The 16980-nt window shown below is 40.4% G+C and overlaps 1 protein-coding gene across 5 annotated transcripts in view; it reads left to right on the forward strand.

Moving 5' to 3' along the window:
- The window catches only part of COL15A1 (collagen type XV alpha 1 chain), a 127404-nt gene that overhangs the window by 98746 nt on the left and 11678 nt on the right, over positions 1–16980 (forward strand). For all 5 annotated transcript variants that reach the window (XM_040548699.1, XM_040548701.1, XM_040548700.1 and 2 more), the window contains exons 25-30: positions 493–534; positions 4724–4769; positions 6754–6852; positions 12161–12210; positions 14248–14358; positions 14875–15019. In XM_040548699.1, coding sequence (XP_040404633.1) covers positions 493–534; positions 4724–4769; positions 6754–6852; positions 12161–12210; positions 14248–14358; positions 14875–15019 — 493 coding nt within the window. The remainder of the gene's footprint in view (positions 1–492; positions 535–4723; positions 4770–6753; positions 6853–12160; positions 12211–14247; positions 14359–14874; positions 15020–16980) is intronic.

Consider the following 16980-nt stretch of genomic DNA (forward strand, 5'->3'; position numbering starts at 1 on the left):
TATCTGAAAGGAATTTGTGGGGGGCTGGGAGTCAGCCTCTTCTCACAGATAGCTAGTGATAGGACAGGAGGGAACGGCCTCAAGTTGTGCCAGGGGAGGTTTGGGTTGGAAATTAGGAGACATTTCTTCTCAGAAAGAGCATTCAGGCATTGAAACACGTTGCCAAGGGGGGTGGTGGAGTCACCATCCCGGGGGATGTTCAAGGAAAGGCTTGACCTAGTGCTTAGGGACATGGTTTAGTGGGTGACCTTGGTGGTAGGGGGACAGTTGAACCAGCTGATCTTGGAGGTCTTTTCCAACCTTAATGTTTCTATGATTCTATGCTGACAGAACCATGAGAGCTCCCAGGAAGCAAGCAGGACTCTGCGAGGTGCTGTTTTTTTATTTCCAAGTTTTGTCTTGTCATGTCTATTAGATCTAACTGTTTGGTGTGTTTTCTGGTGTATTATTGCCTACATTCATTAAACTTATTTCCCTTCTTATTTTCAATAGACAGTTTTCCCAGTATCTCGCAGACCTCATTGCAAGATGACAGTAAGTCACACACAGAATTTGCTCTTAGCAAGATGCATGGCCTTGACAATACATAACCAAAACAGCTACATGCATAACAACAGTATTTCTGCAGCTTTACTCCCCCTGCCTTCTGCTTTACACCGGAGATATGTTTTACCTAGTCTTCAAGATAACAGATTTTCAAACATTTAGATATCCAAAGTTAGCCACATATATATAACAGAACTAACCTGGAACCTTTTGCTTAAAGCACTTTTATTACTTGGTTGTCCGAACTGTTTTAATGACTTTCAAAGCTCCATGTTTCCATAGATTGAGAGTTGCTTTGGGGAGTGAATATTTATACATACATGTACATGCATCTTTCAGAAGTACATACAAATAATGTCTCCACAATGTTATGTCTTTGGCTGTTTTCAATTTCGCCATCCAAAATAAGACTCCTTATACTTTTCAGTCCGGCATAAAAAGTGTGTCAGAAAAGAAAAATCACATTCCTTATTTGACCCTCAATTGCAGTCTGTTTACATATAATTCATGACTGGAGTGTTGTAACGGAAGCATACAGGCTCTTTAGGAAGGACAGGCAGGGGAGATGAGGAGGGGATATCAACAAATATCAACCACCCTGATATCTGCTGGAGGGACAATACAGCAAGCCATAAGCAATCTAAAAGGTTCCCAGAAGGTATTGATGATAATTTCCTTCTCCAAGTGATAAAGGAGCTAATGAGGAGAGGTGATATGCTGGACCTTGTTCTCACCAACAGGGAGGGGCTTTGGGGAAATATGAAGGTAAAAGAAAGCCATAGCTGCAGTGACCAGACTCCACCAATGGTGGAGTTCAAGATTCTCAGGTCAGTGAGGAGGGTGCACAGCAAACACACAGCCCTGGACTTTGGGAGAGCAGACTTGGGACTCTTTGGGGATCTGCTTTGTAGAGAACTGTGGGATGAAGCCCTGGAGAGAAGAGGGGCCCAAGAAAGCTGTTTAATACTCAAGGATCACCTCCTCCAAGCTCAGGAGCAATGCATCCCAACAAGGAGGAACTCAGGCAAAAATGCCAGGAGGCCTGCATAGATAAACAAGGAGCTCCTGGAAAACTTAAACACAAAAAGGAAGCCTACAGAGGGTGGAAGCAAGGACAAGTAGCCTGGAAGGAATACAGAGACATTGTCCAAGTAGCCATGGGTCAAGTTAGGAAAGCCAAAGCCCAGACAGAATTGCATCTGGCCAGGGACATTAAGTGCAACATGAAGGGCTTCTACAAGTACATCAGTGATAACAGGAAGAATAGGAAAGATACGAGCCGTCTGCTGAAGGAAATGGGAGATCTGGTTACCCAGGCTGAGGTACTCAATGACATTTTTGCTTCAGTCTTCACCAGCAAGTGCTCTAGCCACATCACCAAATTCACAGAATCCAAAGGCAGGGCCTGGGAGAATTAAATGCTTCCCACTGTAGGAGAAGATTAGGTTCAAGACCTTCTAAGGTACCTGAATGTGCATGACCTGATGAGATGCATCTGAGGGTCCTGAGGGAACTAGCAAGATGCAGTTGCTAATCCACTATCCATCATATTCGAAAAGTCATAGCAGTCTGGTGAAGTTCCCAGTGACTGGAAAAGAGGAAAGATAACCCTAATTGTTAAAAAGGGAAAAAGAAAGACATAGAGAAATACAAGCCAGTCGGTCTCACCTCTGTCTCCAATAAAATCATGAAGCAGATCCTCCTAGAAAATGTGCTAAGGCACTTGGAAAACAAACAGGTGATTGATGACAGCCAACATGGCTTCACTAATTGCAAATCATTCCTGACAAATTTGGTGGCCTTCTAAGACAGGGTTACAGCATTAGTGGATAAGGGAAGAGCAACTGATTGCAGCTACCTGGACTTGTGCAAAGCATTTGATACTGTCCCACACAACAGTCTTGTCTCTAAAATGGTGAGACATGGATTTGATGGATGGACCACTTGGTGGATAAGGAATTAGCTGGATGGTCACACTCAAAGAGTTGCAGTCAATGGCTCAATGTCTAGGTGGAGAACAGTAATGACTGGTGTCCCTTGGGGTCTGTATTGGGACCGGTATTATTTAACATCCTTGTTGGTGACATGGAAAATGGGATAGAGTGCCCCCTCAGCAAGTCTGTGTATCTAAGAAAGCTGGAGAGGGACTCTCTATCAGGGACTGTACTGAAAGGACAAGGGGTAACGGTTTTAAACTAAAAGAAGTGTTCAAGGTCAGATTTGATGGGACCTAATCTAGTGGAGGATATCCCTGCCCATGGGAGGGGGTTTCAACTAGATAATCTTTAAGGTCTCTTCCAACCCAAAACATTCTATGATTCTATGATAAACATTCATTATCACAAGAAAGCCACCAGGTGAAGCTCTGCCACACTTTTCCAAAGTAAATGACAACACCCCCCGTTGTCTTCAAAGGAACTGTAATTTCACACTCAGTGTCAAAAGAAAGAGTTTTCATATTTTAAGAACACTTTGATGCAATTTTTGTTTAACATGTCATGGAAATCACATCCTACAATGAACTGTGGACACAGTTTAATCCTGGGATTACTCTTCCTAGGACAATATTATACTGCTAACCTGTGGGCTACATACTTGGAAAGGATTCTGTCTTTGAACACCACAGTCTTCCCCTGAATAGTCTGATGCATGGTATGGCTGCTCTAGTTTTCTGTTAGACAGTATAGTTCAAAATAGTATTGTGCTCCTCTCTTCCAATTTCCATTACAGTTCTTTTTTACTCATATTAGAAAAGCAGCTCTTGACTTAGACTATACTAGATGAATTGACACTCATCACACCATTTACTATCCAAGAAAGATTTATCCCAGGTAATGTATCTTTCTGATCTTTCTGTTAATTAGCAATAAATAGTCATTACCTCATGGTAATTTCACATTTCTATGGTTTTGGCCCACTATTGTAGACATCATTTTATCTCATTGAATTCCTCCCTTAAATCTTCCTATTCCTACTGTATAACATTCTGGTATGTTTTTCTCACATTCACACAAAAGTTCTGGGTTAGTCAGCTTCATCTCTGAAACCTGACTGGACTGCACTGAGCAACCTGCTGTAGTTGATCCTGCTCTGGGCTAGACAACTTCCAGTAATCCCTTCCAAACTCAAGTTTTGTATGCTTCTCTGTGGAATGATTCAAGCAATGCAAACCTATTTTAGCTGAGTTTCAGATAATAATAAAAAGTTACTTTTCAATAAGGTTACAATCACTGAATAATAAAAGTGAATTTTACATGTAAAAGTAATAGAGCCTGTAGTTATAAATATCTCTTCATGCGTCTGAATATGCTAGATAGCTTTGACCTACATTTGTGGATAATCTAAACCTATCCAAGTATATAGATAAGAAGTCTGCTGCACATGCCTACATAAATGTATATCCATAAAGAACTACAGACTGAATCTCACAAGTTTTCTTCATGTGAAGTGAATTTCTGAATTTAATGGAGCTATCCATGTGACTGAAGACTCCTAAGATCTAATACTGCAGTATTAGCCATATGCAGCACACGTTTGATTTTCTTTGTATGCTTGTTTAAATTCATATAAATAGCACTAGTTAGTACAAAGGTCTATCTATTTCCAAGCAGTGTGCCACATTTTAATTCCTGCACTGTCCTTGTTTTGAAGAGAGGTGTTAGAAGTATTGTTACAGGGGAATTGAGTCAGAATAGGATAGACTAGAATAAGAAGTTTCTCCCCACAGTGATTTCAATGCATCTGAGTATAGGTCAACATCATAGAGTAGGCCTAGCCATGGTCTGATGAAAAGATTACAGCCATATTCTGTTATCATACAATCAAAAATCAAATCCTGCTTTCAAATACAGTGCTGTAAATTTAGAATTGTTCTTGGAGAATAAGGCTTCTGATGTTTCTCTAGCATGACTTAGAGTAGGATTTGCTAGTGCCTCCAAAATGCATGTTGTTACACTCTTACTGAAAGCATGTTGCATGTTTAAGATAGCACAATCCTGAAAAAGGCTTGATTAGTTAATACTCGGAACCTGCCAAACTGGAGATAAGCACAGAGTGCTGTTATAATATTTACTGTGATAGCATGCAAATATTCCAGGCTTTCCAGTCATACTAAGTGATGCACTTCCATCAATTAATGTGTATGGATAAGTTCTAATTGATTTCTTTTTGTCTGTAGGTGAGTGCTACTTACCCTGGGAATGAAGAAGCTCTTAATGTCCAAGGTGAGTAATTCTTGCAGCATGGTTTAAACAAACTGTTCTTGTTATGAACAAAAACCACTGTTTTTTTCTTGGGTGTTGCATAACTGGTTTCATGAGGAAAAAAAAGAATAATGGTCTCACTTGTTCTGGTGAATCCATAAGATCATATCTTGGTCCAGTCTCAATATGTAAGCCAAAGAATAAATGAGTATAGGGCTGCACTTCAAAAGCTAGCTTATAAATTGAGTAGTGGATGAGGTCTATCTAGACTTCAGTATGACTTATGACACCATTTCCCACAGCATTCTCCTGAAGAAACTGGCTGCTCAAGGCCTGGACAGGTGTATGCTTCATTGCATTAAAAACTGGCTGGGTGGCTGGGCCCAAAGAGTCATGGTGATTAGAGAAATATCCAGCCAGAGGCCAGTCACAAGTGGAATCCCCCAGGGATCAATACTGGGGCCCGTTCTCTTTATTATCTTTATCAATGATCTGGATGAGAAGATCGAGTGCACCCTCAGTTAGTTTGCAGACAACACCAAGTTGGGCACAAGTGTTGATCTGCTCAAGGGTAGGAAGGCTCCACAGGGGGAACTGGATAGGCTGGACTGATGGGTCGAGGCCAACTGTATGAGGTTCAACAACGCTAAGTGCTGGGTCCTGCATTTGGGGCGCAACAACCCCAAGCAATGCTACAGGCTGGGAGAAGAGTAGCTGGAAAGCTGTGCAGAGGAAAAGGAACTGGGGCTGTTGGTTGATGCTTGCCTGAACATGAGCTGGCTGTGTGCTCAGGTGGCCAAGAAGGCCAATGACATCCTGGCTTGTTATCAGAAAGTGTGGCCAGCAGGACTAGGGAAGTGATCATCCCCCTGTACTCGGCTCTGATGAGGCTGCCCCTTGCATACTGTGTTTAGTTTTGGGCCTCTCACTACAAGAATGACATTGAGGCCCTGGAGAGTGTCCAGAGAAGGGTAACGAAGCTGGCGAAGTGCCTGGAACACAAGTCTTATGAGGAGCAGCTGAGGGAACTGGGGTTTTTTTAGTTTGGAGAAAAGAAGGCTCAGGGAGACCTTACTGTACTTTACAATTACCCTAAAGGAGGCTGTAGTGAGGTGGGGATCAGGCTTTTCTCCCAAGAACCAAGTGATAAGATGAGGGGAAATGGCCTCAAGTTGTGACAGGGGATGTTTAGATTGGACATTAGGAGAAATTTCTTTACTGGAAGAGTTGTGCGGCATTGGAATATCCTGCACAGAGAAGTGGTTGAGTCACCATCCTTGGAGGTCTTCAAGAAAAGTGCAGATGTAGAACTTAGTATTATGCTTTAGTGGTGAACTTGTCAGTGCTAGGTTAAAAGTTGGACTAGATGATCGTAGAGGTCTTTTCCAACCTGAATGATTCTATGATTCTATTCTATGATTCTATGAATAATACCTAGAAAAACAGAAAGTTTATCCAGATGTATTTGGGTACAGCTCTATCCTCAGCTCATCTGGAAGGAAAATAATGCTAATAACTTTTCTGACCTCAGAGAACATTTTCTTTATTATGAATTCTTTTATGACCTGAAGAAGCAATAAACTATAACATTTTGGACATTCATAATTACAGATATTAATTTTTTTCAAAGTCTAGAGATAGCAATTTTGGTGTCAAAATCATAATATTAAAACCATTTCTGCTCTTGCCCCATGAATTTCACAAATGCAATGAGAACAGGTTTGTTCAGAGGGTCAAAGGCTAGGTGATTAAGGGACGGAGAGTGAAAGATTGATCTGTAAAAGAAAGATTGTTTTGTACATGTTGGGGTTGATAAACAAGAGAGGACAATGAGCCAGCCAGCCATTCAATATTCATGAGAACAGTGAGACAAGCATATAGGGAGTTAAAAGCCCTGCACGTATGAAAAATCTGCTCTTACTATCAGTGGTTTGGTTGTCACTTCTGTAGTCTCTTGTTTGAAAGTTCTCATGAATTTAGTTTCATTGTGATGCTTTTATGACAGGTGCTAAAGGAAACAGAGATTGCTGGGGGCTGCAGTCCACTGGGAGTTCAGCGGACTTAAAAGGAGAAAAGGGAGACAGAGGTGATCCAGGACCACCAGGTATACTAAATCAGATATGTCACTGATACCCTCTAAAGGACCATGTGTTTAACTTAAAAGCAGTTCAGCAAAGTACCTTTACCTGCCTGAAGACATACTTAGTTTCTTGCTGATCTGAGGTGCAGAACAACAAAGCCTGTAATGTTATCAAAAATATCCTCTGAAAAGAACTATCTGTACTGCACATTTGTGAACCTATTATGAGTGTGTTCAGTACATGAACAGATGTTGAAATGTATCTGGCTGGTTAGAGATTTTCTGAAATCTTAGAAGAACATCATACCCACTTCCTGAGACATTGTTTTGTTGTCAGAGTTTTTGAGCCAACTGGACTAAAATGCAGTGCTTTCCCTTTCAGGATAACATACCTCTGCATTCTGATTTCAAGGCAGCCATTTGTTGGTGATAGTCCCAATTCCAGAACTCGACCATCTCCATTTCAACAAACTTTTTAATATTCTATGCTTGATTTGTCATAATCATGAAAAGTATAAGAGCTAAATTATCAGTTCACTTGTGCTAGGAGCATCACAATAGATGTTGCTTACCAAAGATTTACTTTTCTATATCAAAAGTTGATACATATTGCTAATTCTTACACATTCAAAAATAGTTATAGAAACAAGCATCTATTTGAAAAGATTGCTATTACAAATTCTTCCTTTTTACTACATTTTTTGAAATCTCATATATTGAGATAAGGCTTTGGTCAGTGCCAGCGATCATTCAAAATAGAAGAAGCTGTACATCAAATTAATGTTCCTATACCATATTTATAATATTTGTCCTCTAATGTGATCATAATTAATACAAAATTGTATATACATGGATATTTTGTCTTTGTTCCAAAGCCACAGTTCTGTTGACTTAAGATATTTGGTTATTTTTATGAGGACATCTGTTTGTTGTAATCAAATCTGCTTTCTTGTCTTGTTCTTATTAATCTTCATTCTGACCAATATCCAGTGCTCTGAAGTAGTGGTTAGTGCTTCCTCATCATCAATAGACTTATTTAAAAAAAAAAAAAAAAAAGGAACAAGAAAGATTTCTATACAGAGGTTAAGATTTACTCATCTGTGCCGGTTTATCCACTGTCAATGTCTGTTAATTCCCAGACTTTGTATTTAATGCAGTTTAATGTCCTACAGTTACTTTAGTCCGTATCTGATGATTTCAGGTACTTCTGAAGGAGAGGATTACGCTTATGATTTTGTTATAAAACTGCAACTAGAGAGGATGGAGAAAATAACACAATAATTCTGGTTAAACTGTCTTGTTTATATCTTTCTCCTTAAACAATGTCAGTTGATGTAATTGCTACAATGTTCTTTTATACAAATCAGTTCTGTAGGTCTCATAGATATCTACACAACCTTTGACAATGGAAATTCACAATCCAGAAATTGCAGCATAGTAGAACACGATTAAAGTATAGGAAATTTTCAAAACCTTCTCTGCGGGATAGACAGTTGAAGGTCCTTCCAGTTCACTATCTGTTGAGTCACAGCAATCTGAAAAGCTTTCTCAACTCTGCCATTTATTCATTCAGTGGATTTATTTTTCCTCTACCCCAAATGTCATCCCTCTAACCTTACAGACAGACTCCATTAATTGATAGCTTGCAAAAACATGAAGCCAGAATAGAAAGCATGGATATTTGGCAGGCCACAATTTATATAACTACTCTCTATAAAGGCAGGTATAGTGAGTATCCAGAACATAGGCGCAGTATTCCAATCATATATGCAACATTCCAACACAACCTCATTATTTCTGGCTGAAGGAATACAGTCTGAGGCCATGTAAGGAAACCCATTTAGAAACAGAAGAGAAGACTTCACGGTATCATAATCTCAGACCCAGTTCCCTAAAGTTGAAGATCTGCTCATCTAAAATGCAATGCTTATTGCAGTATACCAAGGCATTTGATCCTTCCTTCCTGCCAGGCCACATTCACACCTGGCATTCTGGACAAGTTTCAACACTCATCCAAATCCACCCTTTGGCTTGTTTGTCCTGAGACTTTCTTTTCTTTATGAAGAAGTTTCACCCTCCTTTTCATGAATACTGGAAGGAATGGAATTAAAGGAAAAGCAGAGGGGGAACAAGACAGCATCTCACTGGGCAAGCATTAATTCCTGTAACGAATTTTGTTGCTCCAGGGACTGAGTTCATTTATAAATCAAATCCCAGATCAGAAAGCAGCACAACTTTCTCTAAAAGAAAGGGCACCAAAGTTCTGTAGCTTTATGATCATTGTGGGGGTGTGATTTTGCAATTGATAACGCCCATGCAAAGTGCTATTAGTCTGTTTCAGCAACATCAGAAAACAAACCAAAATGAAAATGTCTGGTCTGCCAGCACAGGCTATGCAATGAGCATGTTTCCCTCTGGTTGGTGTTAAGATTCCCAGAGGTCCTACAGAAAATTGCCTACCAGCCCTCTACTGAATGTCTAGAGAATAGGACTGGACTAGGCAAGCCCTTGAGAAGTCATGTCAGGCAAACTTCCCTGGCTGTGTAAACCAAACAGGGCCAGGACATGGGACAGTTGTCCTGCAGTTTAAATGTTAGCATGTTTCCTGGCCAACATTTGGCCTAAAATAAATAACACTTTCCAAGACCATGGGAGATAGCTTAAGCTAAGGATTGGTACAATAGGCTGTATGGATAACTTTCTCCTGTTTTGGGAGTGAGGAAGACAGTTTAGCTGTATGGATAAAAGCTATGCTACTTGATCATGGGGCTAAAAAGATGGGAGTTTAACTACCATTATAGGTATAGCCAGCCTTAAGCTCCCAGATCACAGCTTTTCTATCCTATCTGAAGCCACTCCTGTTTTTCCACTGGTTCCCTACCACGAGTTTTTGGGTTCTGTTTAGAGTGATGCCATCCCTATTCCTCACATACCTTGCATAGACCTAGTCTGCTTGAAAGGTCTCCTAGGAAGACCTAAAATATTACCCAACATAGAAATTAATATTAAGCAACATCTGAGAAGGATACCTGCCAATCTACCTGTCTATTCTCCATTCCCTCTCATAGATTGAGCAATAGCTGTCAGGGTTCAAATAAAATCAAAATAGCTGCCACACTGGCAATACATTTCTGTCCCAGAGTACAGATGCATACACTGTCTACATGATCTAATTGCATCTGAGATAATATACTAAGATCTGAGATCTATGGCTGGAACACTGTTGCACCCAAAGTTCAGAACACATTTGAAGAAATGGCAGCCTCCATGACTGCCAGGAGGGCCATGGCAGCCAGGAGGGCCAACCGTATCCTGGGGTGCATCAAGCACGACATTGCTAGTTGGTCAAGGGAAGTGATTGTCCCGCTCTACTCTGTGCTGGTGCGGCCTCACCTTGAGTACTGTGTGCAGTTCTGGGCACTGCAGTACAAAAAGGATGTGAAACTGTTGGAGAGTGTCCACATGGTCCAGTACTAAGATGGTGAAGAGCCTAGAGGGGAAGACGTATGAAGAGCAGCTGAGGTCACTTGGCCTGTTCAGCCTGGAAAAGAGGAGGCTGAGGGGAGACCTCATCACGGTCTACAGCTTCCTCACGAGGGGGAGTGGAGGGGCAGGCGCCAATCTATTCTCTTTAGTGACCAGCGATAGGACCTGAGGGAATGGTGTCAAGCTGCAACAGGGGAGGCTCAGGCTGGATATCAGGAAGAGGTTCTTCACTGAGAGGGTTGTCACACACTGGAACAGACTCCCCAGGGAAGTAGTCACTGCACCAAGCCTGTCGGAGTTTAAGCGTTTGGACTGAGCACTCAGTCACATGGTCTGAAATTTTGGGTAGACCTGTGTGGTGCCAGGAGTTGGACTCAATGATCCTTATGGGTCCCTTCCAACTCGGGATATTTTATGATTCTGTGAAAATGTCCCCAGCTGTTACTGGCAGCTGTAAAACATTCATTTTCCAAGTGTATTCCAAACACAGAATATTTGAAGACTTTTTAGACTTGTTGTGCTGGCTCGACAGCTTTGGCTGACCACCATTGGCAAACAACACAGCACAGCTGTTATAACCATTGGTACTGGTACTGGTTTTTGTCACAGAAGAACGTCAAAGAACAGTTGTTCTGTGATCAGCAGAATGGCAGTAACCCTGATTCTTTCTCTTGTTGGCTATGAAGGTGTCCTTGCACAAAAGATAGTACAACTGTAACTCATTCAGAAGTGGGCTGGTACTGACTGCCACCCCATTGCTTGCAAAACATATGGAATGTTCTTGTGTTAAAGGGTAAGGATGTTTGGCAGGACCTAAACCCCCTTGTGTTCCAGCTTGTCCTCAGATATCTGAGGGGCTGGGTTTAGATTCTGAATGATGTCCAATTGGCGCTATAAGTCCAGTTGCATTCAATATATCATGATCACGGATGCACAGATAGCACAATCAGCACTATAAGGTCCGGTCACATTAATTACAATCACAGATTCACAAATAGTACATCTTCAGTCTAGTAAATGACCGGTGTAGTTTTTTGAAGCAACAGGAGTACAGGTTCTTTTGGATTGCTGGTGATAAATATACTGTCTGCAAAGCACGTGCAAATACCAAGAATATAACAAACACAACCAACTACACACGCTAACTTATGAAACAACTCTATAGAGAATGCTAGGTTTCCTGGGGAAGCACTCAGTACAACCAAGAGTTCGAATCTCACCCAATAGGCGTTCTTACGGGAGGGGAAGAGACGTTCAGCCCACAGACTGGTCCCAGAAATCAGCGATATCCTTCCAACTTGTCTATGATGGTGTCTTCCCCTGACATTTTCCTCTCTTGAGCCATTTTTTTACTATTTTCTTACTTTTAGGGGGAGCTTGAGTGACTCTAGTCATACATGTCTTCCTTGTGATTGGTACAAATTTTTCTTGCTTTTGTTTAAAGGTATAGGCTCAGAGAAATTCAAGAGTGCATGCTCAGTGAGGGGTGGTCACACCTTTGAGATGGGTAGCCTTTGGGATGGAGGTGTGTTTTGACATTATAATGAGATTATAATGAGCATTTTTCAGAAAACTGAGTACTTGTCATCTTTGAGACTTCTTTGCTTTCAAATGTCACTGAAATCCACAGTAAGGTTCAGAAATTATTAAGGTGGAGGAGTGAGACAGGGCATGTAAACGTGGTTTCATTAGGAAACCGAACTAAAAATGTTAGATTTAAAGGTTAATATTACTATTGCAAATCATTTTCCTTTAAACTTCTAAACCAAAAATACCTAAAGCAGTGCTTTTAAAAATGAAATTACAGATAATTATTGTACTTTACTGCATTTTCTTCATTTTTCAGGTCCACCTCTACCTCCATCATATTTCAGCCACTTTATTAATAGCATAAAGGTAATTATATCCCATTTGTGTTTGAGTTCTTTAAGCTTTTTTTAAAGCAATCTTTGCTATATATTAAGCATACTAGAATACAGAATAGTGAAATATATGAAACAGATAATTGGATCAGCAATTACAAATTATATTAATTCCTTAAACTCCAGCTGCATAGAAAAGTTTGTTACAAATACAGAGATAGCTGTCAGTACTACATAAAGATTACTTCTGGAAATATATATATATTAGTGAGGCTTTTTGCCTTCCCAGTGGTATTAAAGTGAGTCATTATTCACTGTTACCTAACATAGGTTGGTATAAACTATTTGCTGTAAATTAATGCCTTTGGTTCCATGCCAGCTCAGGTAAGAGACATCCATTTCCTAAAGGGTGACTAGAAAAAATATTACCAACAATCAATGCATGAAAAGAAATTCACTTCTGAAGAATACTATTTACCTTTTAAACACAATCAATAAAATAAATTAAAGTGATGGAAAGCATGTTTCTGCTTCCCCATGCTCGTTTACTGAGATCTCGTAAAAGAAAACATATCCATACCATGATGTGCTTGGTCTCTCTCTGTTCCACTATTCTCCTGACTGCTTTAAGTGACAAAAATGAATACCTACACAATACTACTTCAAATGCTTTTATGTAAACAAGGCTGTTATTGCTCTTTATCAAAACAAGATCTGAAAAAAATAGAATCAAGTTATCATTTAATGATGCCATAGAAAACAGGGTTCATGGGGGTGGGGTTCATGGGGGTGCTGTCAATTTCCTTGAAGGACTCCTACTCCTGTCTTTTTTTTCAGATTTTGTTTCTGCTTGGCTGAGAGCACTGAAGTTATTTCTATAACATGAAGTGTCCCATGCGTGCATGGCAGAGCCATTGTGGCTTCTTTGATCTAATAAAGCAGTGTTTGCAGCTTTACAGCTTTAGCTACAATTTCATCTAGTCCTTCAGCTCTACAAAATGGCATACCATAAAGAAATCTTTATAGTTTTGTTTACTGGGAAAGAAAAAAAAAAAAAAAAAGAAGAAGAAGAGTCAGAGGAGGAGCTATGCATAGCCATTTCTATTGGCTTTCCCCAGCTACCTGCCACTCTTGCATTGTCCTTTGCTGCCTCTATACATAGCTTTATTTCTCAAAATGGGAACCAAAATAGACCAAAAAAATAAAGGGGGGAAGGAAGGAAGGAAGGAAGGAAGGAAGGAAGGAAGGAAGGAAGGAAGGAAGGAAGGAAGGAAGGAAGGAAGGAAGGAAGGAGGGAGGGAAGGAAGGGAGGGAGGAAGGGAGGGAGGGAGGGAGGGAGGGAGGGAGGAGAGAAACCAGCAGACAAAGAGAAGGAAATAATGTGAGGGCAGAACCTACAATGGCGGTGGCTTACTTTGTACAAAAGATAATGACCTAGTATTTAAATGCTTCTTCTTACTTGCCACTGTTCCCCAACTAGCTGCTAATCAGCAAAGTAGAACAGGAGAAGAGATACAGTTCAAAGTGCCTGCAATTTTGTGTGGTGTCTCTTCTGTTATCCTGGTACACATACCCATCCTTTTGTGTGCTAATTACCTATGTGCAGTAATCATCACTTTGCAACATATCTTTCAATATCTGTCCATTTTACATCAATCTTGCTTTGCTTTTTCCTTGATGTAGGAGAAAAGCAGCATACTTTTATGCTTCCTCCAACTTCCTCTTTGCCTCCAGCTACAGCACAGATCAGGTGATTTTCCTTGGTAAACTAGAAAACAGCAACAGAGGCACTTGCCTCTGACTCCACCTAGCCTCCGTCTCTCCCAGCCTGTGAAATCCTTCTGTGAAAATCCTTGTGAAAATCCTCTCCTCCCTGTGAAATCCTTGCAGCTTCAGTAGAGGAGGCATTCCTTTTTATTCTGTATCACTGAAGAAGGAAGTGATGCCAAAAAGATTTTAAGTGGATCCTTTTCTTTATTAAGCTCAGAAATTTCAGGCAACTTTAAAAGACTAGTGCATGGGGTTCTGATCTTGCTTCAGCTGAATGCTTTCAAATATGTTATGTTTAAAGGGTGAAAAAGGAGACAATGGAAACACTGGTGTAAAAGGAGAAAAAGGAGAACCAAACAGAGGTTTTTACCTGACAGGACCTCCCGGACCACCTGGAAGACCAGGATTAATTGTAAGTCACATAAATGGTATAACAGGAATACTTGTGGGTACCCATTGTTTTAACTTAGAAGGCTGTAATAAGAAATAATCATCATGATGATGTTAAGAACAATATATACACTCCTATGCTAACCATTAGGTTAATGAGACAGACTTGCATTAGGCATAAACACAGACACTTCACTATTGGAATTTATTTGCTCTGAAAAACTGATACAGTGTTGTGCTCAGCTGGCTAATACAACTAAATCTGTATGTAGATTCATGCTGTCAACAGCATTACAAGTCAAGACAATATATATAACTACGTAAAACCTATCAGAAAGCTTTCTGAAACTTCAATTCTTTAATTTAGTTTAATATATAGGTATTTTTTCATTTCCCATGGCTCTTTGAAAAAAATGCTTATGACTCATGTCTGAACAGTGGCATGGTGGCCTGCCTTCAGAAAATGTTGCCACCAGAGATGAAGGACCTCCAGCTGTGAAATTGATACATTCAAGGTAGTATTATTTATCGTTCATAGGGACCAAAAGGGGACTCAGTTGTTGGACCCAGAGGACCTCCAGGGTTACCTGGCTTACCCGGATTACCAGGTTATGGAAAAACTGGACCTCCTGGCCCACCTGGCCCACCAGGACCACCAGGACCCCCTGCAATATATGGCTCAGGTGAGAGGGTGTAATTTTGTTTTTCACTATGTATGTGAGCACATATGCATATTTACATGCCCCTCTCTCCTCACCATTTCCTTTATGTATCTGCTCTTCTAGCCACCCATCCATTCTTCATACTTGAATCAGGTTTCTCCCTTCTTTCCTGCACACTGATGTTATTTCCCTGAGGGGTGTGGATTGGAACTGAGGGCACAAGAGACAATTTCTCTGCAATCAGTTTTCATTGAGTAGTGCCATGGGAGCACTAATGCATGAAAACCTTATTTTAACTGTGATTGGGAGGAAGTAACAGAGGAGGGGAGGAATAACACAGGAAGGTTGCCTTGAAATATTTGTGAAGTCTGTCAGACTGGCTAAATTTGGGAAGTTGTTAATGTGGGCCAGGAAGCTCTTCTGTGATATAAGGGCAGTACTCACAGTAGATTTTAGGTCTAAAATGAAACTGATGGAGAACTGCTTCTAAAAACTAGTTGTTATTGCACATTCTGAATATGAGCAAATCTGTTTTGGGATTGGTTACTGTATCTTTTGGTTACTTTAATCATTTTCAATTTATTGGATTAGAAAAAGGTGTAAAAAGTGTCACAGGTAGTCACATCTGAGGGAGGAGCTTTGTTAACAAGGTGGTGCTAGAGGTTCAGATGACTTATTGCAACCTTGCATTGCTTTAAATCAAGTGTCAGAGTTCAAGTCAGTTGCACTTTTGACTCCTTCTGGCTCGCAGGTCTGTTAGTGACAAGACTCTTATTGTTAATGTCCAGCCCTTAGACTAGGTTCTGATGGAAAGGGTCCTGGGCTCCACTTGACATCACTGCTCAGTGTGATGCCCGAGGATCACTTGACAGTCATGCCTGAGTGAGAGACTCTGATTCCTCTGTCAGGAAACTGTGCCCAGCATAAGAATCCGGTAAGGTAAAACCAGCCCTCCAACACAAAGCATTCCCTAATCTCAGTTGAAGGAAGGCAACATGCTAACAGCAAGGGCATTTTTAACCGTACAGAGAGGTTATAATGCATAACTACTCTGCCTAAACTTTGGGTTGGCCTAGCTAATACAGATCTCAGTTTCTGAGACCTATTGATCTGACTGCTTCCTGTAACACTTGTGCTTCCAGCATGCTGCTTTGGGGAATAGGCCCCTCCACCTCCAGTTTGTAGTCTGCAGGTATTTCTTGAACCTAGTCAGACTGGTTTATACAGCTGCCCAGGGACAAGGTGATACTTCCAATCTGTCATCCGGCAAATATTATTAATGGAGTGTTTACAAGAAGTGTTCATATTCTGATGAATATTTGAGAAATGAGTAATCCTTACTATACTCAACATTGGAACATAGGCCTGTACATGGATTAGCCCCTGATCACAATAAAATGGACAGATCTATGGCATCCATAAAGTCCATAAAGGCTGTCAGGCCTTTTCCAATGTAATTTACATCAAGTACTTCTGAATATTAGCTAAGAGACCTAGTCAGATGAATATATATATATATATACACATATATATCATTAATACTCCATCCCTATACTTTCACTTATCTACTCTGCCCTTAGTCTTCATCATCCTTCTACACATTTTCCTCTTTGATTTGTAAGTAGCTTCTTTAGGCAGCACACTGATGGACGTCCATTTTACTAAATATTATGGTGACAGGTGTTTGTTTCTTTATTTAGTATCTTCAAGGCACCTAGTTATCTCTGTTAAAGCTCTTAGTGCAATATGGAGCTCACATACTGTAATATGAGGAAAAAAGAATGGCTTATCTGCAGATAAATAGCTTTGAATTCTTGTGAGAAATAAGGCCCTTTTCCCTGCTATTGGTATGAAAGAATTGCTCTGGAGAATCCTCAGAGCATAAATTCTTCAACTTGTAAAAGGTGATTTCAAGGGTTCTCATGCTTCACAAAAATAAGTGTTTTTGAACAGTAGATCTTGCTTTATTGGTATGTAATTGC

Source organism: Cygnus olor, chromosome 2 (genome assembly GCF_009769625.2).
Source record: "Cygnus olor isolate bCygOlo1 chromosome 2, bCygOlo1.pri.v2, whole genome shotgun sequence".
NCBI classification, from domain to species: domain Eukaryota; kingdom Metazoa; phylum Chordata; class Aves; order Anseriformes; family Anatidae; genus Cygnus; species Cygnus olor.